Source organism: Protopterus annectens, chromosome 8.part1 (genome assembly GCF_019279795.1).
Source record: "Protopterus annectens isolate FY-2018-M chromosome 8.part1, PAN1.0, whole genome shotgun sequence".
NCBI lineage: Eukaryota > Metazoa > Chordata > Ceratodontiformes > Protopteridae > Protopterus > Protopterus annectens.
The window spans coordinates 410,767,323-410,792,842 of record NC_056742.1 but is presented as its reverse complement, the minus strand read 5'-3'; the positions used below and the strand labels follow the sequence as shown (position 1 = coordinate 410,792,842).

Genomic DNA, 25,520 nt, shown 5'->3' with positions numbered 1-25,520 from the left:
ACGCTCTAGCTGAGAATCGAACAGGACGTCTTACTGTGAGGCGACAACGCTACTGCAGCACCACCATAAGGTCGTATCTTCTGGGCTTAACCTTGGTACACTTTTATGTTTGTCCTGACACCCTGTAGGGCACTGGTTGGATACCAGACCGAGCTTTGTGCACTGTGGATTGCTTATGTTTAGGTTTTGGAACGTGGTGACACATTGAGTGTTGGGTATTGTATGCTGGTGGTGTGGGGAGAGGAGGTAGATTTCTGAGTTTTATGGGAGGGAGTATCAAAGAACATGATTTTTGTCTTTTGTGGTGTTCATGTTTTTTTTTTTTTTACATTCTGACCATGATTGTAGTTTTCTTAGGATGAGTTGCAAGTCCTGCATTATGATTTTGTGTGTATCATCAGCATATGGGATGATATCAGCTGTTTTTAGGTCAGGTGGTAGAAGGTTAATGAAGGTGTTGAAAAAGATAGGTGCTAATACGGATCCTTGATAGACTCCATCAGTAATTGGTTGGGGTAGTGAGTGGGAATCTTTGTTTAAGAGAGAAAGTTCAGTTAGATATGTAGCTGATGAAGCAGTCTAGTGTAGATGAGCCAAAGTTGGGTAAAAGAGAAGAACTGAAGTATGGTTGACTGAACTGAGAGAGCTTTGAGAGCTTTGAGCAGTATACTTTTGAGTAGTCCTTTGTGTTAGTGAGTGTAGTGTTTGTGAGGGTGTGCGAGGTAGTGTGGATGCTCCTGTTATATAAAGCTGATGTTCTTCGTGTTTTACTGCTGCAGTCATCACACTTGGGGTATCCTGCCAGGGGTAGCCCTCAGTCAGCCCGAATACCAGAGGCTTAGTATTTCTGCTTCAGTTGCTGTCGCTTCAGGACTGACGTCAAGTCGTCAGTAGTATAAAAACAGGCAGCCGACACCATTACATCAGTCTTTCTTGCTGAGGAGCCCGATGCAGAAACAGTTCGCACGAGTGCCAGTCAGCCGCTACCTGAGTTTTCATTTCCAAAATTGAAGTTGAAGTCTTCTAAAGCTAAGTACCCCATTGGGGATCCTTTTTTCTTGCTCTAACCAATGTCAGAAAAAGTTAACAGTTGTCTCGCCTGTGGAAAGCAAATACCATACCAAGATTTCCATTCTTACTGCGCCACCTGTTTAGGCCCAGACCACGACATACCTCGCTGCCGGTTTTGTGTTTTTTTTCAACACCTGAACTATTTGCTCTCTGTCTCCATATTCCGAAATGGCTTTGGTAAGCCATCCGACTACCAATCTACCGAAAAAACGTAAGGACAAAGACTGAGACAGACCGCACAGGTCCAAAACTGCCGCCGCTTCTGTTAAGCTAGTCGCCAGTTTGCCGGTACTCAGTGAGGCTCTTTCACAGCCCCTGCTGCCCACTTTGATGGATTCGCAGGCTACTACCGAGACCCATTTTGAGTCCGGTATGCCGCAAGACTCTTCTTTGACTACGGAACCTGCAGATGTCTCTACCTTGGATGGGTATGGAGCTGCTGTGCAGGCACCGGCTTCTGAGGAAGTTCCTTGCACTGCCGATATTTGACACAAACTGACGACTTCTTTCGTGTGTTCAGTTCTTTCTAAAACTACCGTGTTTTTAAGGCCAAGAGTACGGGCTACTCCAAAAAAATAAATAAATAAATAAATAAAACTGACACTAACTCAAGCACCTGCTTCCTTGCCACAATCACAGATGCTTAAAATGGCGGAAGACCTTATTGTGCTGATTAGGGGAAGCCAGCCTTCCCTTGCTAAAAGAAAAAGAGACTTGTCCCCAGCAGCTTTATCTGACCAAGAGTCTTGATGACTCTGAAGTTTCTGATCATGAAGACATGCCCTTATCTGCCAAAGAGGATTCAGATGTAGAGGAATCCATTCCTTCTGCCTCCCCTCCAGAGGATTTTTCTTTTGCTGAAAACCTACATAATTTGAGAGAGCATTTCCATTGGGAATGCGAGACTCTGTGAATTTTTAGATTTACCACAGCACAGACCCTTAGCTATCCCTCCTTTTCTGGATGTTGTGGATGATGTCTTCATGGAATCCAGTCTAACTCCTGGTACTTTACCCCTTGCTCCCAGGAAACCTGACAGGTACTACAGAGTCCCTGACTCGCACAAATTTCTCTTCAAAAATCCTGCTGCTGACCCAGAGGTCATCTCCCAAGGACCTAAAGGAATAAAAGCAACTACAGCTAAGAATCCCACTCCCTCGGACAGGGATTCCCTAGCTTTAGACAGATGGGGTAAAAAAAAGTATACACCTCTGCAGCTCTTGCCATTAGAGTATTAAATTGTCAGTTCCACATGCTGAAATACCAGCAACGTACTGTGGAACTTAAGCAAAAATTATCTACCTTCCCTGACTGTGCAGAAAATAAGGAATTACACGAGCTTATGCATTCTTCAAGCCAAGTCAGCAAGCGTACCCTGCAATGTGGGTTTGAAGCCCTAGAGGCATCTTGCAGGGCAGCAGTCACAGGTTCTGTACTTAGAAGGCATGCCTGGCTTAAGAAGCAGACCTTGCCAGACTATGTCAAATCAAAATTATTGGAATGGCCTCTGAACAAGGAGAATCTGTTTGGCACCAAAGCAGAAGAGGTTTTAAAAAGGACAGAAGAAAAGGCTAAGTCTATGCAGACAGTCAAAGATTTTTTGCAAGTGCAGTCTCCAAGATTCAGTACGTATTGTCCCTCAAAACATTGGTCCTTTCCAGCCCCTTCAAGGCCACCTCAAACTAGACCTAGGGGAAACAAGACCCCTCAGACTACAGTCTCAGGGTATGCAGAGATCTAAGCATACCTCCACTTCTAAAACTGGGAGTGCTAAGCCTCCCCTTATGGAAAGAATTCACAATGACTTCTCCACCCCTCCCCTCACTTCTGCCCAATTGCTCATGCCCCTAGGAGGAAAACTTGCCCACCATGCAAAAAACTGGACCTCCATCACCAATGATCAATGGGCCCTCAACATAGTATGCCAGGGGTCCAAATTTTATTTCCACACGCTGCCAACCCTAAAAGGGTTCCCAGACCTTCCTCCAAACAAGTGGGCAGAGGCACAAAACCAAGTTAAGTCCCTGCTCTCCATAAGGGCAATTCAGCCTGTTCCTGCAGAACAGATAGGCCAAGGTTTTTATTCTAGACTTTTCCTGGTACCCAGAAAAGAGGGCAACTGGCGCCCAGTCTTAGATCTATCCATTCTAAACACCTTTCTGGTGGTACCAAAATTCAAAATGCTCACCCTACAGCAGCTTCTCCCTGTGCTGTCCAAAGATGCCTGGTTAGCCACCCTAGACCTAAAGGAGGCCTGTCTGCACATCCCAGTCAGGGACTCCTGCAGGAAATATCTACGTTTCAGGGCAGGATCTATGCATTATCAGTTCTCTGCACTTCCCTTTGGCTTATCCACTGCTCCCAGAGTTTTCACAAAATGCCTGGCTCCAGCCATTGCCTATTACAGACAGAAAAATGTTCAAATTTACCCCTACTTGGATGATTGCCTGATTCAGGCAGACAGTCAGGAAAAGCTGTTGCAGCACCTGACATTTGTAAAGGACCTTCTAACCTCCCTGGTGTGCACTATCAATAAAAAGAAATCCAAACTAGTCCCCAGTCAAAAAATTGTTTTCCTGGGAGCAAGCTTGGACACAGCATCCCAGATGGCATCCCTTACTCCAGAAAAACAAGCCTATCTGACGGGCTTCTTCTCTCAAATGGCCACCAGAACCCAGCTATCCGCAAGGAAAATCCTACAAGCTCTAGAGTTCATGGCCTCCTGCATTCTACTAATTCCATATGCCAGACTGCATATGAGGAAACTTCAATGTTACTTAAAAAGTCTTTGGTGCCAACATTCTCAGGACCTGGAAACTGTCATACCTATGATGTCTTGTCTAAGGAAAGAGTTCCTTTGGTGGGCAGCAGCATGCAACCGCAGCAGGGGGCTTCCCTTTACACAACCCCATGCCGCCCAGACCGTAACCACAGACTCATCAGACTATGCCTGGGGTGCACATCTGGACGGCAGGTGGATTCACGGCCACTGGAGCCCAAATCAAATTCTTCTGCACATCAGCCAAAAAGAGATGCTAGCTGTTCAGCACGCTCTGACAGCTTTCAGATCCCTACTCTCTTCGGGGCCTCTACTAATCAAAACTGACAAAACCACAGTGATGTAGTACATCAACGAGCAGTGGGGAACCCACTCTTACCCACCCTGCAGGCTAGCCATGACCCTGTGGAACACTGCTTCAGTCATGCATATTCACCTGCAAGCTCAATTCCTGCCAGGCAAACAAAACTCTCTGGCAGACAACTTAAGCAGAAATCTCCTAGACCCACACAAGTGGCAATTAAACCACAACACCTTCAGCCTCGTGACCCAGAAATGGGGTACCCCGAAGGTGGACCTATTTGCCTTCCCCTACAGTCACCAGCTCAGCAAATTCTGCACCAGGGAACCTCACAGCAAGGCCTGGACAGTGGATGCCCTATTCTTCCAGTGGGCAAACCTCTCAATCTATGCATTTCCCCCTCTACCTCTTCTTACAAGAGTATTACTCAAAATAAGGGAAGAAAGACCAAGGGCAATCGTGATTGCCCCAGACTGGCCATGCCAACACTGGTACCCACTACTGCGCAGTCTGTCACCATTGCCTCCATGGCACTTCCCGCAGATCTCAACTCTCCTGACTCAGCAGGAGGGACAGTTCTTGCATCCACAATTGCAGACCCTGAACCTTGCAGCCTGGCTTATTCCTTGACTTCTCCCCCAGTGGCCAGCCTAAGCAAACAGTTACTGGATGTCATACGTGAAGCCAGATGACCCAGTACAAGAAAATCCTATGCTGACAAGTGGAAAAGGTATTGTTCCTGGATCCACACTAAAAGAGCGGATCCAGCACAGCCCTCCTTACCTCTCATCCTGGATTACCTAGCAGACCTACTCCACAGGGGCCTGTCCTTCTCTTCCATTAAGATCCATGCCTCTGCCATCTCTGTTGATTGCAGCACTGAACCACCTCTCTTCTCACACCCTCTCATCAAGCAGTTCCTGAGAGGGGATAACAACTTAAGGCCACCAAGAACAGCTCCTACTCCTGCCTGGGACCTGGCTCCCGCTACCCCCCCTTTGAGCCTGCAGCATCAGCAGAGTTAAAATTCCTCTCTTGGAAAACAGCCTTGCTTCTGGCCACGATGTCAGCTATCAGAGTATCTGAGCTACAAGCACTTATGGCTGTGGAACCCTTCATTATTTTTCATGCTGACCGGGTCTCCCTCAGGACTAACACAACTTTCATGTCTAAAGTATTGTCCAGTGTGGCTCTATCCATTTGCCCACCTTTTTCCCTAATCCTCAAAATAAGGGGGAAAGGATCCTGCACTCTCTAGATTTGCACAGACAGCTCAGATTCTACCTTGATAGGACTAAGCCCTTTAGGAAATCTGACCAGTTACTAATCAGCTTTGCACCAGGGGCAGTGAGCAAGGCCATATCAAAACAAATCATCTCCAAATGGATAGCACACTGTATCCATTCTGTTACAAATACCATGGGAAACCATCCCCTCAGGGGGTCAGAACGAATTCCATTAGGGCAACTTCAACCTCTACAGCCTTTCTCAGAGGAGTCCCTGCCAGGGATATTCTGGAAGCTGCAACTTGGAGTTCTGTTCATACCTTCACCAAGCATTATCACCTGCCTTTCTTTTCCAAATCCAGGGTATGCTTTGCAACCGCAGTCCTGCAGGGCATACTAGCCAGCCCCAACTCTTCTTGACTGCCTCCACCCATTCTTCAGCTTTGGGAATCAACCCAAGTGTGATGACTGCAACAGTGAAACATGAAGAACATAGTACAGTTGTGTACACTTACCATAAATGTAAATGTTCGAGCGTATTCACTGTTGCAGTCCTGGTTTCCCACCCTCCAACCCCCTTCTCTCTCTCTCTCTTTTCCTCACTCCTTACAGAGCTATTGGTATTTACTTTTTACTGGTGGTATTTTTCCACCATAACTTGGCTCCATATTTGGGGGCTACTGACATTTGGGACAAGAAAAACTGATGTAATGGCATCAGTTTGGTTTTTATACCACTGACGACCTGACGTCAGTCCTGAAGCGACAGCAGCTGATGCAGAAATACTAAGCCTCTGGTATTCGGGCTGACTGAGGGCTACCCCTGGCAGGATAACCCAGGTGTGATAACTGCAACAGTGAATACACTCTAACATCTACATTTATGGTAAGTGTACACAACTGTACTTTTTGGTGGGTTTGGAGGATATTGTACTTTTAGATTTATAAGGTAAGGTGGTTGAAATGTGTAAGTCTATATTAGTAATAGTTAATATAAACTGCGGTACTTTCCCCTTGACGGTTAACCTAAACATATGTATGCATCCTTGAGAAACCAAAGGAATTAAACTTTTTCTTGCTGGAAGATATAAGGGGATGAAGGGACTTGTGGTTACATGAGGGAGAGCTTGGTAGGAATCAACTGAAAAAGTAAAAGGCAAGGGATGATGAGGGACGCATTTTGGATCGAAAACATGAACTTCATGCTAGAATTTTGAAAGCTTTTTGTTTTCCAAAACAGGTAGTGGATAGGTGACACAAAATACTGTTTAAAGCAGTTGTGGACTGTAAGGCCACAGATGCTATCAGGATTACCTGAGGCAAGTCTTGGGCTACCAGGATTGTAATGGATTGGAAAGCAGTGGGGTGCTGCTTGGGCAGAAGGCACACTAGATGGACATGTATATATGTGTGTGTGTGTATTATACGTATATGTTTGTGTGTGTAATTTTTTCTCCTGTTATGCTCAGTGTGCTGTAATACATTTGCGTATGGATCAGAAGGAAGAGGAGAATCTTGCTAGTAAAAGCTGTGTGCTTGAAAAAATAGTGAAGGTGAAGTATCAAACAGAAATGAAGAGTTTTTGACTAAGAAAAATTAAAGAAGTGGATGGTTTAAGGGAGGTTTTACGTCTTGGGGAAGAGTTTCAGAGTTATCAGCCTTAAGTAGGTAGTAGGAATAAAAGGCAGTGAATAAAATTCAGCAAGTGAAGCAATTTGATCTACATACAGTGCTCACTGTGTGGCATGAAGGACTTGAAGCCCTGTCTGTGACCCAAAATTGATTAGATACCTGGGCCTTGCAGGAGCCTTGTAGATGAGGTGGAACCGAGTGTATAACATCAGATTACTCATTTTGATCGGAGGGAGATGGGACAGGCCCACTACCATTGGGGTTAGTGTCATGGTTAAGGTGTTTACTTCTCAGACACAAGGTACAGGGTTTGAGTCTCACATTTGAAAGGAAAATTGACCAGGCTTAAAATGACCCACAAGGCACTTTGCCTGATGGTGCACCCCCACACACACACACACACACACACACACACATGCTGACCATCAGGTCTACCTTTATTAGACTTGAGCCCATTTGTTTTTTAGAAGTGGGGGAGTCCACAGATCCATTAGGGCAATAGCCATTCAGAGGGCCATCATATACACAGAAATCAAGAGTTTGTGCCCTCACGGACATCCTGACAGTGAGAACATTTGTACAGGTCCTTAATCCCTTCAGCGTGGGGGATGGGCTACTAACATCACTGAAGGCAATTTTAGCACTCTCTTCCCCTGAGAGGTCATGCTCCTGTGCACTTGTTAATGTGGACTACCACCATGCTTGACCTGGTGAGACAAAATCCCATAGGATACCTGCTGCAGTGCTACTGCTTCTGTGAAGGATTGTGACTGTGGATGTCCTGCTCTGTCCTAGCCCACCAGACTGGACATGCTAAACCTTCCCTGTCATCACTGTGAAGCTGTCACGCCACTAAATCAGGCTTGTGTACTTTCGGCAGTCTTTGGGATTTTATCCCTCTATGCCAGTGGTGTTGGCACAGGGCCATGGCATTTATTTAGTTTGCAGGGCAGCATTGTTGTGCTGTATCTGAAATTGTCTTGGAAACATACAGATGTTTCTGGGCTGGCAGTGCAAGGAGCATTCTGATGGGGTGTAACCCCTGCAAGGGGGGAGAGATTTAGAGCTCAAAAATAAAAGCATGTAGTGACGCACTGAGAATGATGCTGCATCACAGCTACTCTGTAGTTCCCTGGCCTGGGGGTGATGATAGGGTCCTACCCTTGTGAGTAGCCCTGGTCTTGTTGGGGGAGGGGTTTGAAGCCTGACCATCAGGTCCTTGGAAAGAAGGTCCTTGCTAGAGAAGGCTAATGGCCTGTTCACCTTTGTTTGGGGGAGACCATAAATGAATATACGCAAATATAATGAATGAAATAAAACATTACATGTAACTACAAAAATGAGAATTGGGAAAACAAAAGGCGAACAGTGTATATGAAATTTTTTATTTTCCCACCTTAAAGTATCAGTATTCTAATGAAGAAGTTGTCCTTGTAGTTTTAAAGCATTCCCTTTTAAGTACTGGTTTAGACTTTACAAGAGAACACAATTTACATCATTGCATTCTTTTTCATCATGTAGCTTTGTTTGTTTTCATTTTGTTTTTTAGGAAGTGATGTGACACTGATAATAGAATCACAACAGCTGGACAAATGCAACAATAATATTTCAGAAAACACTGACGTCGTAGAGCATTCTAGAAGTAAAAATTCAGAATCCCTTAGTAAACACACTTCAAATTCTCCTTCTGTTGCACTATCGTCATCATCGTCATCATCATCATCATCATCAACACTGTCCAGTTCTAGTGAAGTAAGTATTGAATTTAGCTGTTATGATGTAAGCATTTAATTATTATTCTTGTTGTTAATGCTAAGTTAATAAATGGTCCTCTAATTAATGCCTATAAATATGGCCATGTACATGCATTGTTATAGTAGTAGAAAGCTTAAAACATTGTCACCCTTGTGCTCTTTTTCTAGGTGTAAATGCTGTCATTGGCAGACATCTATCCTCTGTTTACAGAACCTTTTTGATACCTTCCAACTATCACCTGTGTAGCCATCCTCAATCTAATGCATAGTTTCATAGTTAACTGCCCTAAGGGCTGTTATAAACCTAGCTATAACCCAGTGTTAGAATCAAACTCTCTCTGTACCTTGTGTTTATAAAGTGAAGACCTTGACCATTATGCCAAACACTCCCTCCATACCTCTCAACTGTCCAGATTTTCGCAGAATGTCAGGATTTGTAGCTCATATTCTTGGTCTAATCTTCAAAATTTGTGGTTTTCTGGTAAATCACTGGGATGATCTGAAGATCGAAGTCAGTAAATAATGACAGATTTGAGTTACAGACTTGCAATGTTCAAAGTTTATAAGAGCAATATTTAAAACATGTCCCTATTGTGGGGCCTTTGTCCCCCATTTTGCTAGGCTCTGTCCAGATTTCTGGCACTAAGAGGTTGAAAGGTATGTCCCTCATCTCATCCATGTCATCAGAAACACTAAATGTTATGCAAGATCACTTTCTCCCCATATGAACTGGCTGACAGGGTGGAGCTATTTTGATTAACATCCCAATCAGTGTTTTGGGTATTGTATTTAAGTAGCCATACTGATTTCACTGCTTGAGCTATATAAATATTGAACAATTCCCTCTAACCCTCTGTTCATAGCTTGGGGAATGTGAGAGCTGTTTTTTAAACTCCAATGTGCACATTTCCTAGGGATCATTTGTTGAGTTAATGTTTCAGTATATTTTGTGTTGCTTCTTCGTTTATGCTGCTTAGTAATACATTAAAGTAAAAGTATGTATTAATATGCATATTGTAATGAATTTATCATTGTTAATGTTGAAATTAATTTTCCTAAAAGAGAGTGGCTACTCTCCTTAAACTGCACAACAGCCAGGTAATCTTACACATTGTCTAAAGTGCTGTATTGATTTGAAATAAGCATCTTATGATTAACAGCAATCATTTGTTTCCTTTTTTACCCTTAAAAACCTTTCTTTAAAAGTGATATTTTTTGAATACATTAAAGAAAATGTTTATTTTATTTTTTGTTAGCCAGCACATTTCGATTGGGTGTTACCTATTTTCACTGGATTTTCAGGGAAACTGTTAAAACTAAGAATACAGCAGACAATGCAAGACCCAAATAGAGCAACTCCTTTTCTATGGAGTGTACATATGTGCAAGAAGATGAATAGTTTCAGAGAGATGTAATGAGTTAGAAAAATATTAATTTACATTCTTCACATGTATCACTGGTGCAGTCACCACTACAATGAATGTTGCCACAGGCTAAGGTCCAATGTCTGGTATGACTTTCAGAACAAGGCAGCTTTCACATATGTCCAGGTTGATGCCACCTTACTTCGAGCATCTTGATATACTTTCTGTTTGGGTGGCATCCACCTCTGTCGTCTTTAGTTCTTTTTTGCCCCATTTATGAATATTAGCAGAGTGTGCCTTTGTAAGATCCATTGGTGCAGGGCAGATAATTACCACACTGGGATCTTTTATTACAAGGCTGTCTGTAGTTTGCATTGTACATTGTTACAACTCTGTTTGGATTTTGGGCATGTGAGTAGCAAACTCCTAACACAGACATACTGTATATCTTCACCAGCGAAAGTTAAAACATGTGGTTGTAGATGTCCGATACTGTAAAAAGGATTTTCATAAGTTCATATATTGCCCAGGTCTACAGCACAATGTTAATGAATGTCAGATTTGCAAGGTATTTAGGCTAAAACTTTTAAGGTAAGATGCGAGGCCTATCATGCTTACATGTCCAAAAAAGCAGTTTGTGTCCATCTGAGGTAGATCTGCCATGTCAACAGAGTCCCAACATGGTCATGGCATATACTTCCCCTGAGAAGGAAAAACAAAGAAGCAAAGCCTGATGGAGAAATCCAATAAGATTCAGGATTTAGATCATATGTACGTAAATCCCATGTCTGAGAAAGTCCATTACACACAGGCACTCTTTAACAGCCATCTGCCTTTATGTCTGCATCAACAGAGGTCGCTGGTAGTGCTTTTTGGAAGCCACCATGTCAGCCATCAGCATGCCCTAGTGAACAAAAGACTCATCCAGACAACATGCAGTGAAAGCTAAACAGATATCTGCTCCTCATTTTCATCTTGGTATTAAGTAAGGAGAGGTCAGTGTCCTCTAAGTTATTGAGGAGGATGTTCAAGGTCACAGGAAGTCAGAACCTCAGAGATGCCTCCCTTTAGGTTCAGAAATCTCTGGCAGCCTCCCATCCTGTTAAAACCATATGTCTGAGGACCAGACCTTTGCCAAACCGAAGCTACTACCTTATGGTATGTTGTCAGTCCCGACCCCTACCCTGCCTTCTTCACATAGTTGGGTTAAGCTTGTCCTTAAGGCCACTTTCAGGTCTTAAATTGTATGCATTCTAAATCAAACCAATCCTTTTGTGTCCAGAGTTCGTGTCACCAAAAGTAAAAGAGAAGCAGCTCATGTGAGGAGAATCTGACTGTATGGAGGATCTGGACTTTAAAACCCATATGCCCTTCTCCTTGTCCGGTGACACAGACAGTGAAGACATTCTGGCCTCTTACTTACTCCCTGAGGATTTGCCATTTGGGTTACTTTCTCCCTGATGAGGAAAACAGCAGTGGAACTTCTGGAGCTGGATCCTCCTAAATTAGTAGCTATCTCTCCAATTCAGGAAGCACTTCTGTATACTTTTGATTGTACTTTCCTTGAGCCAGACCTCTTCCAGCCATAACCTTCTCACTAACAGTTTTGACAGCATATCTGGCCACAGTGAAAGCTGATTGAAGAACCAAGAGCATCTATATCTACCCTTGCTTGAAGACTGCTTGTTTCTGGCTTAGTCCCAGCATGAGATTCATAAGGCTATCAGCTACCCCCTGTACAGCCTAAACCATCAGATTCCTGCTGCCATTGAACAGAAAAACAATTTATGCCCAGTAGAACAAGGTGGTTTAGGATTACCTGATTTGAAGGAATATTTTATAACTGCACAGTTAAGGCTGATATACAAAACACAAGCAGAAGGTTATAGTTTAAGTGGAAAGGGGTGATGATGGGGGGGGGGGGTCAAGAAATGAGAGAGCAAGATTTTGGATGCAGATCCACAAGGAGAATAGTAACCATGTGGGGCGTTATATTCTTAAAGTAGGAAGTATTCTAACCTCCAAACCAACCAGAAAATTGAAAAAGGAGATTTTCCCAGTAATTATGAGTGAAAGTAGGGATGCAAAAATTAGGCAAGAGGGAGCTGGAATTTACTGGAGGGAACTGACAAAGGAACCAAGGTATTGGGAGCAGATAACTAGAGAATGAAAAGAGTGGCATTAGGCCAAGAAGACATTTGGACTGCAGGCTGTAGACTACCCAGGGCTTAATATCAGAGCATAGTCAAAGAGAAAGGGCTAGGGGAATCCTAAGTGAAAGACCTGCTCTGGCTGAGTTTTTAGCTGAATATATATCAGAGGAAAATGGATAATTAGTACAGCATGTAAAATATTGCATAACTATAAGAATCAATCAGAAGAGGTTAAAAAAGATTGGGAAGAGAGACAGGAAAAACAATTTACATGGGAACAGTGGGAAGGCATATGCATAGCTCCCAAGTATGCATCAGAGTCCAGAAGGTTTAGGATTTTCGCTCAGTAAAACCACCACTGTAACAGATACAAGCATGCAAAATCTGAAGGTAATGCTACTCAATGCTAGAAGTCTAAACCTCAAAATGCACTCTCTCGAGGCACTGCTAAAAATGGAGAACATCGATATCTGTGCAGTAACTGAGACCTGGTTCAAGGCTCTAGAGAGCACCCCTGCAATACCGGGCTACAACTCTTACCACACTTTTCGGCCACAAAACCAAGACCAAAACACTAAAGGTGGAGGAGTGTCCATATTCACACCTCCAGTCTAGTTGCCCAACACAATGCATCTGAAATTCTCCAGGTGCAACTAACACTAGGTAAGACTGCAATCCAAATTGTAGCTTGCTACAAATCCCCCACCATGCCCCAAGATTCTCACTACACCATTCTAAACATACTGGAAAATATTAAGATACAACCAAACATCCTAATACTGAGTGATTTCAACTACCCTGCCATTAACTGGGAAAACTACTCTGGTACCAACTCTTTTTCCCAACGGTTCTTGGAATTCATAAATTCCAACGCCCTGGATCAACTAATCCATTGTCCCACCAGGGGCTCCAATATCCTAGACCTGGTTATTACCAACATGGGAGATAGATGCTCCACACCAGTGGTCACCCCCTTATTGGTCAGGTCTGACCATAAGCAAATCACCCTTGACATCCACATCCCACCCCCACCCCCCAGTAAGGAAACCTCCTTAAAAAATTTCTCCAAAGCCAACTTCATGCTACTGAAGTCAGAAGTGACAAACTTCACAACACCCTTGCAGACGGGATCTGAAAGTTCGACTGCAGAATCCTACACTAAGGCACTGTACGAGCACATCCACTCGTGTATGAATCGTGCCATCCCAAATAGAATCAAGATGCTCTTCTCCTAAAAAAGGAAGCCAATCTGGTGGTCCCCTGCTATAAACAAACTGTACAACAGAAGGAAGAAACTGTTGCAGAAAAGAGGAAAATCCCAGGATGCAAAACACTCCCTCACCAGCCTCAGTAAGAAGCTGAGATCCCGCACAAAATCCTCAAAAGCTAGTTGCGAAAATAAAATTGCCAAAGATTCCAAAGACAGCCACAAGGCATTCTATAGTTATGTCAAGAATCTAAATGGCAATGCTCAGATCTACAACAGAATGGCATTAAATATACTGATCCCAAGGATATTGCCAGTATCCTGGCAGATCGATTTAGTGCCAACTTAACCCCCCTCTCACCCCCTAAAGGGCCCATCTCAATACCAAAAGATTACCAAATTTCGGTAATCACGGCCACACAGGTAGAAACCGCACTCTCCAAAGCTAAGAATACAGCATCCATGGGACCAGATGACATCCCAGGCTGTGTTACTACATGAACTACAAAATGAACTGGCACCTCAACTAAGTGTCATGTTTAATCATAGCCTCACCACAGGCTTCGTGCCCACTGAGTGGCGCACAGCTACAGTTATCCCACTCCACAAGGGGGGATCCGCCTTGGATCCCGGGAACTGCCACCCCCTCAATCTGACAAGCCTGATCTGCAAGGGCATGGAACGCATTATCATGGAACTTATAAACAAAGACATTGGCAACCTTCAAACACTGGACCCCACCCAGTTTGGGTTTGTGAAGGGCCGATCTTGTCTCCTGAAAGCCTATCTGGACCTCGCCAAGGCCTTTGACACCATCCCCCACTCTGGAATCATAGATAAACTTACTAAGCTGGGCATAAATCCCTGCGTCACTCGATGGATTGCCAACTGGCTTACTGACAGAACCCAGACTGTAAAAGTAGCCGACTCCAGATCCAGCTCCAGACAAGTGACAAGTGGAGTACCTCAGGGTTCAGTCCTGGGGCCACTCTCGTTTGGCATCTACTTCTCTGAAGTACAGGCCAACACTAAGGGACTCTGGCTAACAAAGTTTGCAGATGACTGCAAACTGGGAGCCATTATTGAATCCCCAAATGATGTGGATATTCCACAAAAGGGCCTTACAGAAACAGATGCCTGGTGCCAGAGCCATGGGCTCAAGCTTAATGCCAAGAAATGTATAGTTATCCCCTTTGGAAAAAAAAACATGTACCCATGAATTACCACATAGGTGGCAGGGCACTAAACATTGAAAGTGTGATGAGAAACTTAGGGACACAGGTGGACAGTGGTCTCACTTTCGATAACCACATCGCCACAACAGTTAGGAAATCCTTCTATGTGGCACTCCTCATCACTAAGGGCTTTTCATCCAGAAAAAAAGGAGGTCATTGTCCCGTTGTACTCATCCCTCATTAGACCCATTATAGTGTATAATGCCCCGTTTGGTATGTACCTCACAAGACATCTGCAACAGCTGGAAAGGCCACAGAAATACCTCACTAAAATAGTCACATGCCTAAAGCAGATGCCATATGCTGACCGTCTAAAAAAACTTCAGCTATACTCTGTGGCATATCGTCTCCTCAGAGGCGATCTCTGCTTAACATACAAGGTCATTTCAAACCCTGAGCTGTTGGACATGCTCCACTTAAAGAAATCCCAATCCCTCAGAGCCACACGCTCCAGGGATCTAAACCTTGTCATCACAATGAACAAAACATGCTGGAAGGATAGGTTCCTGACCCAGAGACTCCCCATACTCTGGAATAGACTGCCCATACATGTCAAGCAGAGCACCTCATTGGCCCTCTTCAAAAGGAACCTTGATGATTGGATGAGAGATAGGAAATTCACCCCGGGGATCATGTCAGTCGCCCTGCTAGACAGGGGTCCAGAGAAGAAAATATTGTGGGAAGAAATATCCAGGGAATTGTTATGGTTAAGCTTGCATAGGCCCTAGGGCCAATAGCCTAGTACCAACCTATGAAATGTTTGCATAGGTATTTTTGTACCCCAAGTGACTTCAAAGAATTTTTCCTTCGGGAGATATCAAATGTGGAGGTGTTACGGGGAAGGAAAGAGGAAACTGGAAACATGTTTTTTGGGAGTGTAATGCATTGACAGATTGTAAAAATTCCCTGCAGAGTACTCCATCAGAAATATTGGGAGAGCAAATGGCTATAGTTAAGGACATTATTTTTGAGCTGGGATACAGGATCTGAATTGCCTAGACATATAAGGTCTTATTAAGTTTCTTTCGGCTGCCAAAAATGCAGTTGCTAAAAAGTGAAAATCAAAGTTTAAACCAACTATATTTGAAGTATTGCATATTGTAAAAGAACTAGAAGAGGAATCTTTAGAAAAGGGAAGTAGCAAATTACATAAAAATAAGTGGAAATTGTGGGAACAGTACATGCTGAATAATGTTCATTAGGAGGAGGAGTGAGGATTTAGGAAGGCAGGAACTGTTCAGTTATGTTAGTGTTGGACTGATGATAGCTATAAAGGAAAAAAAGACAAGAGCAGGGTTCACTTCTGCCATCCTGAAAGGAATGATCTCTTCCACTCAGTACTCCATGTGTGTGTGTGTGTGTGTGTGTGTGTGTGCACAATGACTGCAACAGTGATGCACACAAAGAACTTAGTACAATTCTAGGCAACGTACCATAATAGTGGATGTTTGAATGTAGTTTATGTTGTAGTCTTGTTTGCTTTCTAACTTCCATACTCTTGTTTTGGGTAAATGAGGCTGAAGTGGGTACCCACTTCCCTTCATTATCCTTTGCACCCCATTTTTTGTTCAGGTTCCAAGAGGGCATGCATTGATCAGGTTGCACATCATTGGTCCTAGGGTTTCAAATGCTACTGATTGAAATCTGGGCTGCCACTGACTTAGAGGGCAAAAAGAACCAAAGACAGTATGAAACCAGGTTACCACTTTTGTACCAGGTACCTGAAAATGTCTGAAGTGAGGTGACATCAACCTGGCCACTGGGAAAGGGTGCTGTGCTCTGAAAGGTGGGTCTGATGTCATAATTCAGCCTGCAATGGAGTCATCTACACTGGTGATTGAAACAGCAACAGCACATCTGCTTTTATGGTAAGATCACTACATAACTGTATTTTTACTAGGCAAATTGTGTGCTACTGAGTTAATATGCTACCTAAGTTATTGCCCAACAAAAGTCTTGCCTAGTACAAGCCACAGAGTTTGCAACATAGTTTTTATCATACTAGAGGTAGTAAACTTAATGTATTTTCAAGTTTACTGTGTTGGATCTTATTTGAAATTTCCTGCTTAGCAAGGTATAGGTAGAACAGTGTTAATATGTAGTTTGTCATAATCTGTTGTAGGTTTTGGCTACTTTTTACGATGACAGCTCATTCTGTTAAGTATAGTAATTTGGTATGCATTACAGCCCTTTACTTTTTGTACTACCCAGGTACACTACTGTTATTTTAAGTGTATTACGGGTTTCTCCATTTTCATCTTCCTTCTCCGACTTTATCCTTGTTAGTGGGAGATGTGACATGCTTAAACTCTGTTCCTGACTTTATATTCTGCTACAATTGAAACTGCTTTGTTTACAGTGTTTCATTATATTGCTTCTGGGTGGATTATATGGCTTGTTTCTATGTGGCAAGCCATTCGGATCGTGGAACTGTGGTTAAGCATTACGGGAAGCCTACAGAGTATAAGATTTAACTGGTAGCTATTTAAACTCTTGTGACTTGAATTTGCTGAGTCCTGAGATATGCAGACTGACAGAAAATCAGGTTGTGTATATACAAGTCTGAGATTGCCATTTTGTGGCATATTCCCTTTTTTTCTGAGGCATGGTTATATTATTCGCTTCTTTTTACCTTTGTCATTTCATTGGCTTATTCCCTTTTTTTCTGAGGTATGGTTATATTATTCGCTCCTTTTTGCCTTTGTCATTTCATTGGCTTTGCTCACTGGTTGTCTAGGCTGTAACTAGCTTTCATGATTCCTGTGTTGATGGTTGTAAAGTAAATTGAAGATTCCTCTGTTAATGAGGGCCTAAGGAGTAGATACCTCCCTTGCAGTTTTGGTGCTTTAATGCATTTAATACAAATGTGTACAATTATTCGTGTTATTTAAGGGTAGCCAGTGATTTTGGCTAAAAGTCAACATTTACTGACAGCATACAGACTTTTTTTTCACATATGGGGGCAGAAACAAGTTAAGAACAGATAGCAATCAGTTTAAGTGGAGACACGGGCCCTAATTTGCATTTTAGCATACAAAAGGTGATGGCTGTAAATGCAGCCATTGATTTGGGGCAGTGGCCCTTATTTGGAGATGTAGACTTCCTTTTTGGAAAGTGTACTTAGTTTTGTATGTTTTCTGTAAGTTAAAATGGGATAGATATTGATTTTGTTTCTTGAGTGTTTTATTGAAGTGAAACATCTAGAGAAATGGGAGATGGGCGCCAACAGAGATAAGAAGAAGCAACTGCTTAAGGGAGCAGCTTGCCAGCCATTAGTGTGTGCATGTAAGCTGCACATTAGAAGTATGCATTCAAAAGGACTGTCATGTGTAATTGGTAGGAGTAATTGCTTTTTATCCTAATGAGTACTCTTTCAGTATTAAAATATGAATTACCTATAAAGAAGTGTGGGATGAAACTCGACAGAATATCAGGGTAAAGGAAAAGGGTAATAATACCGATTGAGAGCGGGGGGTTCCAATAGTGATAGAAGAGGTAAAAAGATAATAATGGTACATTTTGTGGTATTACTGGATTATTGGCAGGGGAGGAGGATTATACTGAAATGTGTTTATGTCCCACTTAAAACCACTGTCTCAGATTTCAGGAGAATTTTGGGAGAAGTAAGCTTTTAGCAGGGAATATTATTTATGGGTAGGGAGTATTACTTGCTTTGCAGTAGTGAGGATGTATCAGAGGAACCTAGAAGGGAAAATATAACAAACGGGATATATTACTGAAAAGGTGTAAGAGAATATTTAGTGGAGAATATGTGGATTCATGGATGTGTCTGTTTAACTGAATATTTTAGACCTGTCCAATAATTGTCATACATCATGCACAGATAAAAGCCAAGATAAAGATGCAGGGTTATGATAAATTTGTATAAAGCAGATTAATTGGGAGACCAAGAAAATGAACAACTGGAAATATTTAGTAAAAGCATAAATGTGAAGTTGTTCAATCTCGCCGTTTGTTCTTTACATGTGGGGATCGGCTCAGAGTCGTCCACTTTCCAAGCTCAAGATCTTTGAGTAGCTCGAGGCACAGTCCCTATCCCATGATGCTCTCCTACCAACCCCAGATCTAGTTTGCCGCTGCAACGGATCACACGATCTTCGGAGGAAGCTCGGGCCAGTAACCTTCTTCTTTATCTTAAAAGAATTTAAAATTACTTATTAGACTATCCGGGATCTGATATTTGTGAGACTTCTCATATTTCTTATAATTGTTCAGTGAGTTAACTGGATGTTATATTTTTGTCTTATAATTCGAAGCAGTTGCTCCTAGGCCTTTAGCCTTTCTTGAGTTGCATTTACTTGACAGGGATCTGTCAAATTTAATTCCCTATCCCCTTATTTTTCATAGAGCTATTATATTTGAACGTTTTTGTGTCACCTCGAAGGGGTCGCACTATTCTTGTAGTCATTGCAGTTCAGGGATCTGAATTTGATATTGTTATCAGAGATCTGATATTTGTGTGTAATTTCTGTTTATAATGTCGGAGAAACAAAAATCTGGATGTAAAAGGTGCGACTGTGGGCAGAAGATGTCCATCACCGATAACCACGTTTCTTGTGTGTACTGCTTGGGTCCACTACATTTGCAAGAAGATTGCTCTATCTGCCATTCCTTCAGTGGCAGGGTTTTATTAGAGAGGCGAAGGAAATTGGTCGATAGAGGGCTGTTGAAGCCAGATTTTCAAGAAGCATTAGACAAGACTGAACAGACCTCCAAGTTCTCGAAGGGGTCGAAGTCTTCTAAGGTGCCATCGAAGCACAAGTCTTCTGTTCCGAGCACCTCTGGGAAGACTTGGTCGCCAGCTCCGCAGCCTTTGGAGCCGTGCACTGAAATCTTACCTCGGAGCCAAATCATTGTGTTGGAGCCGGTGTCGGAAGTTTTAAAGTCCCCAATCCTTAAGTCGGTGGCTTCTTCGGCTCCTTCAACCTGTTCTTCCGGTACCCTTTCCGACATCGATGTGGACTGCGTGGTGCAGAGACTTTTGGTAAACCCGGCCCTGGCCAAATTGTTTTCAGCTTCAACCCAGTTGGCTGCGAAGCCTACAACCCCCCCCCCCCCAACCATGATTTCTGCTCCTCCTCCGAGGCCAGTTGAGCCTTCGGAGCCAGAAAGAGAGGATCTGATAGTGGTGGAACCCTCGGAGCCGAGGCCTGTTCCAGTGCCCTAAGCCCCGTTGACCTTGACTTCTTCGGTTCCGATCGAAGAGTAAATGCAGAGCAACCGCTCCGATTTATAAGACAAAAATATAATATCCAGTTAACTCACTGAACAACAATTATAAGAAATATGAGATGTCTCACAAATATCAGATCCCTGATAGTCTAATAAGTAATTTTAAATTCTTTTAAGATAAAGAAGAAGGTTACTGGCCCGAGCTTCCTCCGAAGATCGTATGATCCGTTGCAGCGGCAAACTAGATCTGGGGTTGGTAGGAGAGCATCATGGGATAGGGACTGAGCCTCAAGCTACTCAAAGATCTTGAGCTTGGAAAGCGGCCGACTCGGAGCCGATGGATCAGGTCCGAACCCACGTGTAAAGAACAAAGGCGAGATGAACAACTCACATGGGAACGTTATGGTAAGAACATAACTTCTTTTTTGCCATGGTTAGAGGACGACATGTTATGTTTCTAATGCAAATATAGAAAAGGCTGTTTGTTAAGAATCACGCTGTGGTAGTGAGAACGGATAACATAACTGCATACTATATGTCCGCTTTTAGCCTGATTAGCTGCTTGTTTTTAAAACTATACTAAGACTCCTAAACTTGGAATAGCAACTCATTACTTGTGATAAAATCTGTTAACAGAGCTGCTTACCATATGGCTGCTATTAGCTTGTTTAGCTACCCGTTCTCCTAAGGACTGCTTTTACAAGGAAAACGTACTTGATGGCTGTTGTCCGGCATCTAGATTAAATGTTTAACATCAAACAAGGACAGAGCATTGTAGAAAACCTTAATTATTACCTGCATCATAGTCTGATTGCAAGAGTAGTCTATAAAGCTAGCGATACATTTTAACTGTTTGGTGACCATTTATGTAACTAAAAAGCATATACTGTGCTTTGTAGCTCTATGGAGCTCCTGCATTGTCATATATTATGTAATGTAAGTGACATTGTTATGCCTGTTTGGTGGCTAGTTATTAGTGCTGATAAGGTCTTTCTCATAATAAATGATTTCTTTCTAGGTAGTCCCCCTTAAACTACCCATTATAAGACACTCCTGACTTAAAGGATGTTACCCTGAAAAACTTTACCTGCTACAAGTCTTTGAAGTCCAACCTGCAATTTGAATAAGGTTAATACCATAACATGTATTAGTACCTTAACAGTCCACTTATGTACTGTTTCATGCTGCCCTGGGTCTAAAGGCACCTCTAGGCTCCCTCCATATTGTGTAACCTAGCTAGATTTTCCCCAAGGATCTTACCTCTTTAACCTACAAATCCTACCCTGCACATAGCCCATAAAATATACCCTGCAGCTCTTAATTAATCTCTGCAAGGGGGCAATCTATAGCTTAAAAATAGTCCAAAAATTTGGTGTAAAACTAAACCAGTAAAATACAACCAAAAAGATACATTTGGAGTGAAATTAAACTAGTACAATACAGCCAAAAAGATACATTTGGTGTAAACAGAAACAAGTAAAAAGATACATTTGTTGTACAAAGAAAAGAAACAAGTAAGCCCAGGGATATAATTGGAGTTGGTGTTAGCCCCGATGCACTCGCCCTCGCTGCGCTCGTGCTCACTCCGCTCCTCTCCCTGCCCCCTGTTCCCACCTGCCCCCACTAGTGCTACATTTTAACTAAACTTAGCCACTCCCCTCTTTCGGCTTTTCCTGGTTAGGGGTCGCCACAGCGGAACTCCGGTCCGCTAATGATTGGCAGTAAATTTTTATGTGCCGAGTTGCCAGCCCTGACGCACAACCTTCAACGAAGGTACGCCCATTCACGCACGTCTCCAGACAGAAGACGCTCTAGCTGAGAATCGAACAGGACAGCGTCTTACTGTCAGGCGACAGTGCTACCGCAGCACCACCACCGCAGTACTTTTTAAGAAATCTAGACATTACAGTGTAAAAAGAGAAGAAAGACTAGACAAAAGTATGTTTGAGTTAATGGGCTGTAATCTTGGGGTGGGGCGTAAAATGCAATGAATATAATGTAATTTATGTAGAGTTAGAATGTTTTCTTTTACTTTTAAATGGACGATGCCTTGATTAAATGCCCTTGGTTGTTTAAATGTGTTTGTTTTAATGAGAGACTGCAATATTATGAAGTTTTCATTTAGGTGAATGCCTAAATTAATGCCCTTGTTTTTTTGTTTAAGCATTTATTTTTTTCTTTTTAAATGAGAGACCACAATATTATGAATTGTTTTCCTTTAGCAAGTGAATTACAAGTTTTTTAGAGCAGTACATTTTGTTATGTTTTCATGGAAACAAGCTGATTATAAGTGAAGACAGTAATTCAAGAGGTCTGGACATTTGCTGTACGAAACATGAAATTAAAAGCTGCAAGTACAAGCAGCTCAGTAAAAAGGTCTGAAATTATTGGAAGTAAATAGGATAAATCTCTCTGGTAACTAAATACTGTAATGCATTTGCTAGAACAATGTATAATTCAGTTTTATTTAAATATAGCCAGCACAATTTCTCTTAAGCTAAAAGTGAATGCTTTCTGAAAGCATACAAGCTGTTTTTCACATCTGGGAAGGGAATAAATATATGAGAACAGACAGCAATTAGTGTAAGTAGGAGCACAGGTTGTAACATGCACTTTAGCATGGATAACCTTAATTTTAGGTTAGTTAATGCCAATGTGTAGTTGTCAGTTTGGTGGAGTTATTCCTATCAGGAGGATTAAACTAAATTATTTGAAGATGTACATATTTTTTTTTAAGTATAGGTTATGGGAGAGGTTTTTTTTGGGGGGGGTGTTTTAGGGATTTCATCAAACAAAAAACTTGTAAAATGTGACATAATTTCAAATGTACATGACAAGAAAGTACTATATAAATGTTCAACCTGCCAACTATCAATGGGTGCATGTAACACACAAGCTGGAAACAGATGCTTAAAAAATGATGTATATAATATGAGGGAATAATAACTTTTCTAATTATGATGGCTAAAGTAAAAATATTTTGGAATATGGATGGCCTTACAGATATAGACAAAACGTAGAGTACTGAATTATATTAAGAAATACAGAGTGCAGTGCTGTAGGGAGACTCTTGGAAAGAAGTGAGCATGTGAATGTGATAAAGAAAGAATTTCAGGATGGATATTCAGCAGAATATCGGGGACAAAGGAAAAAGGGAGTACATATACTAATTGCTAAAGGAGCTCCACTATCGGTAGAAGAGAGGAAAAAATAGTAATGGTAGATTTGTGGTAGTAGTGAGTTTCTGGCAAGGGAGCAGGATTACACTGGCATACATTCATTTTCAACTGTAAACTGCTATTTTGGAGCTTAAAGGGACAATCACAGTGTTTAAAATTAGGGTCCGAGTTAAGCTGACAGAAGTCATGTCCACTTCAACATGTCACTTTCATTCCCACCCACAGTGTAAATTTGCTTTTAAATATCCTGTAAGTCCACAGTTCCAGTCTTGTTTCAGCTCTCAGGATAAACTAATCTTTGGATTTGTATTCCTCTGTGACTTCCATTGGATTGGGGAACTATGCCCCCAGCTCCTGGTTCATATTTAAAATGAAAGAAAGCTGTGCCAGGGAAAAGGGATATCAGTGTATACTAATTTTTTAATTTTGCATCTCTCATGCTTCTTCAGATGTACAGCCAGCCCGCTCATAAAAAAATAATGTGTTTGTCTAATAGTAGTCAGAAATCAACACATATCAAACTAGAAGCTGAAAAAGGAACAGAAGTGTGTGTCTACTAATGCTCCAACTTTCTGTCACACACTTGCCTTCTATGAAATTACTAGCAGGTCGGACATTTACTACACCAGGCTATTATTCAAAAATCAGAGTACCGTAAAACATGAAATAAAGAGAAATATGGTTTCCACTACTGTTTGCCTGACTCAGATGCATTCTATAGCTAGCCTCGTCATAAAGTTGTAGATGGCCAGGATTCACAGTCACGACAGAATAAAATATGATATGAAAGAAGCAAAAAATTCTTGTTTACTAATGTTTTAAAAGCCTTGCATTACTGATGTGCTTTATACAGTAGCAGCAGCAGTCAGGTCATAAAATGCCTGAAAAGTCTGCTTGTCTCAAGGGTACAATGCACAGTTTTAAGTAATGAATGGCTCACAGGGAGATCTGTCATCAGTGCAACTGCAGTTTGAGATGGAATTTGGCTAACACCTTTGAAACTTCCTTCCGGCACTCTTCATCCCTCAGCCAAAGGTGAGCATGCTCAGAAAGGCAAACCTGAAATGTAAACAAAGGCTAAATCAAAACAAAAAATCCCTGGGACTGTCTATGTAAGAAAATTTTGAGAGAGAGAATCCAGTTTCAGCAGGGAATACTACTTATAGCTGGGGACTGGAACTTGATTTGTGACAGTGAGGATGTATCTGACTGACCTAGCAGGGAAAATATAACAAAAGATGGTAGATTTCTGAGGACGTTTATGAAAATAGTTTGGAAGATGTGAATTTAGTGGAAGGAACTCTGAGATTATTTGCAGTTTATTCCCAAGGTACAATAACTGGGCTAAAGTAGACAGAAATTGTATTCCAGAAGGAGGAGTACATGCATTTAATGGAAAGCTTTGAGAGGCATCCAGTAACTTTTTCATGTCATGATTCAATAGCAGCTGGGATAAAAATGCAAGGTAATGAAGTACAAATGAAAGACTTGTGCTTCCCCACCTACCTGTTAAAAAGTAAGGAGTTATAAGAATGGGTACGGGAAATTATTTGAAAGTTATTATTCCCCACTCAGGTATCATTGATAAACTCCCCAAACTAGGCATCAATCCTTACATCACTAGGTGGGTTGCAAATTGGCTCACAGACAGGACCCACAGAGTGAAAGTTGCAGATTCCGAGTCAGACTGTCGATCAATCACGAGTGGAGTCCCACAGGGCTCTGTCCTGGGCCCTCTCCTGTTTGGCATCTACTTCTCAGAAGTCCAGGCCAACACAGAAGAACTCTGGCTGATCAGGTTCGCTGTTGACTGCAAGTTAGGAGTCATTATCAACTCCCCAAGAGATGCAGAAATCCTACAAAAGGGCCTGTCTGAGACCATTGACTGGTGTCGGAATCATGACCTGAAGCTTAACGCAAAAAAATGCGTTATCATCCCCTTTGGAAAAAACTCAGTTCCCATGAATTACCACGTTGATGGGAGCCCACTGAACACTGAAGGGGGCCATAAGATATCTGGGCACCCTGGTCGATGGCCACCTCACCTTCGACCACCACATTGCTATTGTGGTCAGAAAGTCCTTCTAAGTGGCACATCTTATAACCAAAGACTTCGCATCCAGGAAGAAAGAGGTCATCATCCCTTTCTACTCATCCCTCATTAGACCAGTCATGGAATATAACGCCTCGTTTGGCATGTACCTGACCAGACACCTACAACAGCTGGAGAGGCTACAAAAGTACCTCACAAAAAGGATCTTAAGCCTTAAACACATGTCCTACATGGACAGACCCAAGAAACTTCAGCTGTTCTCAGTCTCTTATCTACTTAGAGGTGATCTCTGCTTGACTTACAAAGCTTTGTCCGACCCAGCCCTACTTGAAATGCTACACCTAAAGAAATCCAATCCCCCCACACCACACGCC

General features: G+C 42.2%; 1 protein-coding gene across 1 annotated transcript in view; it reads left to right on the top strand.

Annotated features, from left to right (window-relative positions):
• Positions 1 to 25,520, top strand: part of TENT4B (terminal nucleotidyltransferase 4B) — a 771,840-nt gene that overhangs the window by 722,019 nt on the left and 24,301 nt on the right. Inside the window, exon 10 of the mRNA XM_044081982.1 lies at positions 8,558 to 8,760. Coding sequence (XP_043937917.1) covers positions 8,558 to 8,760 — 203 coding nt within the window. The remainder of the gene's footprint in view (positions 1 to 8,557; positions 8,761 to 25,520) is intronic.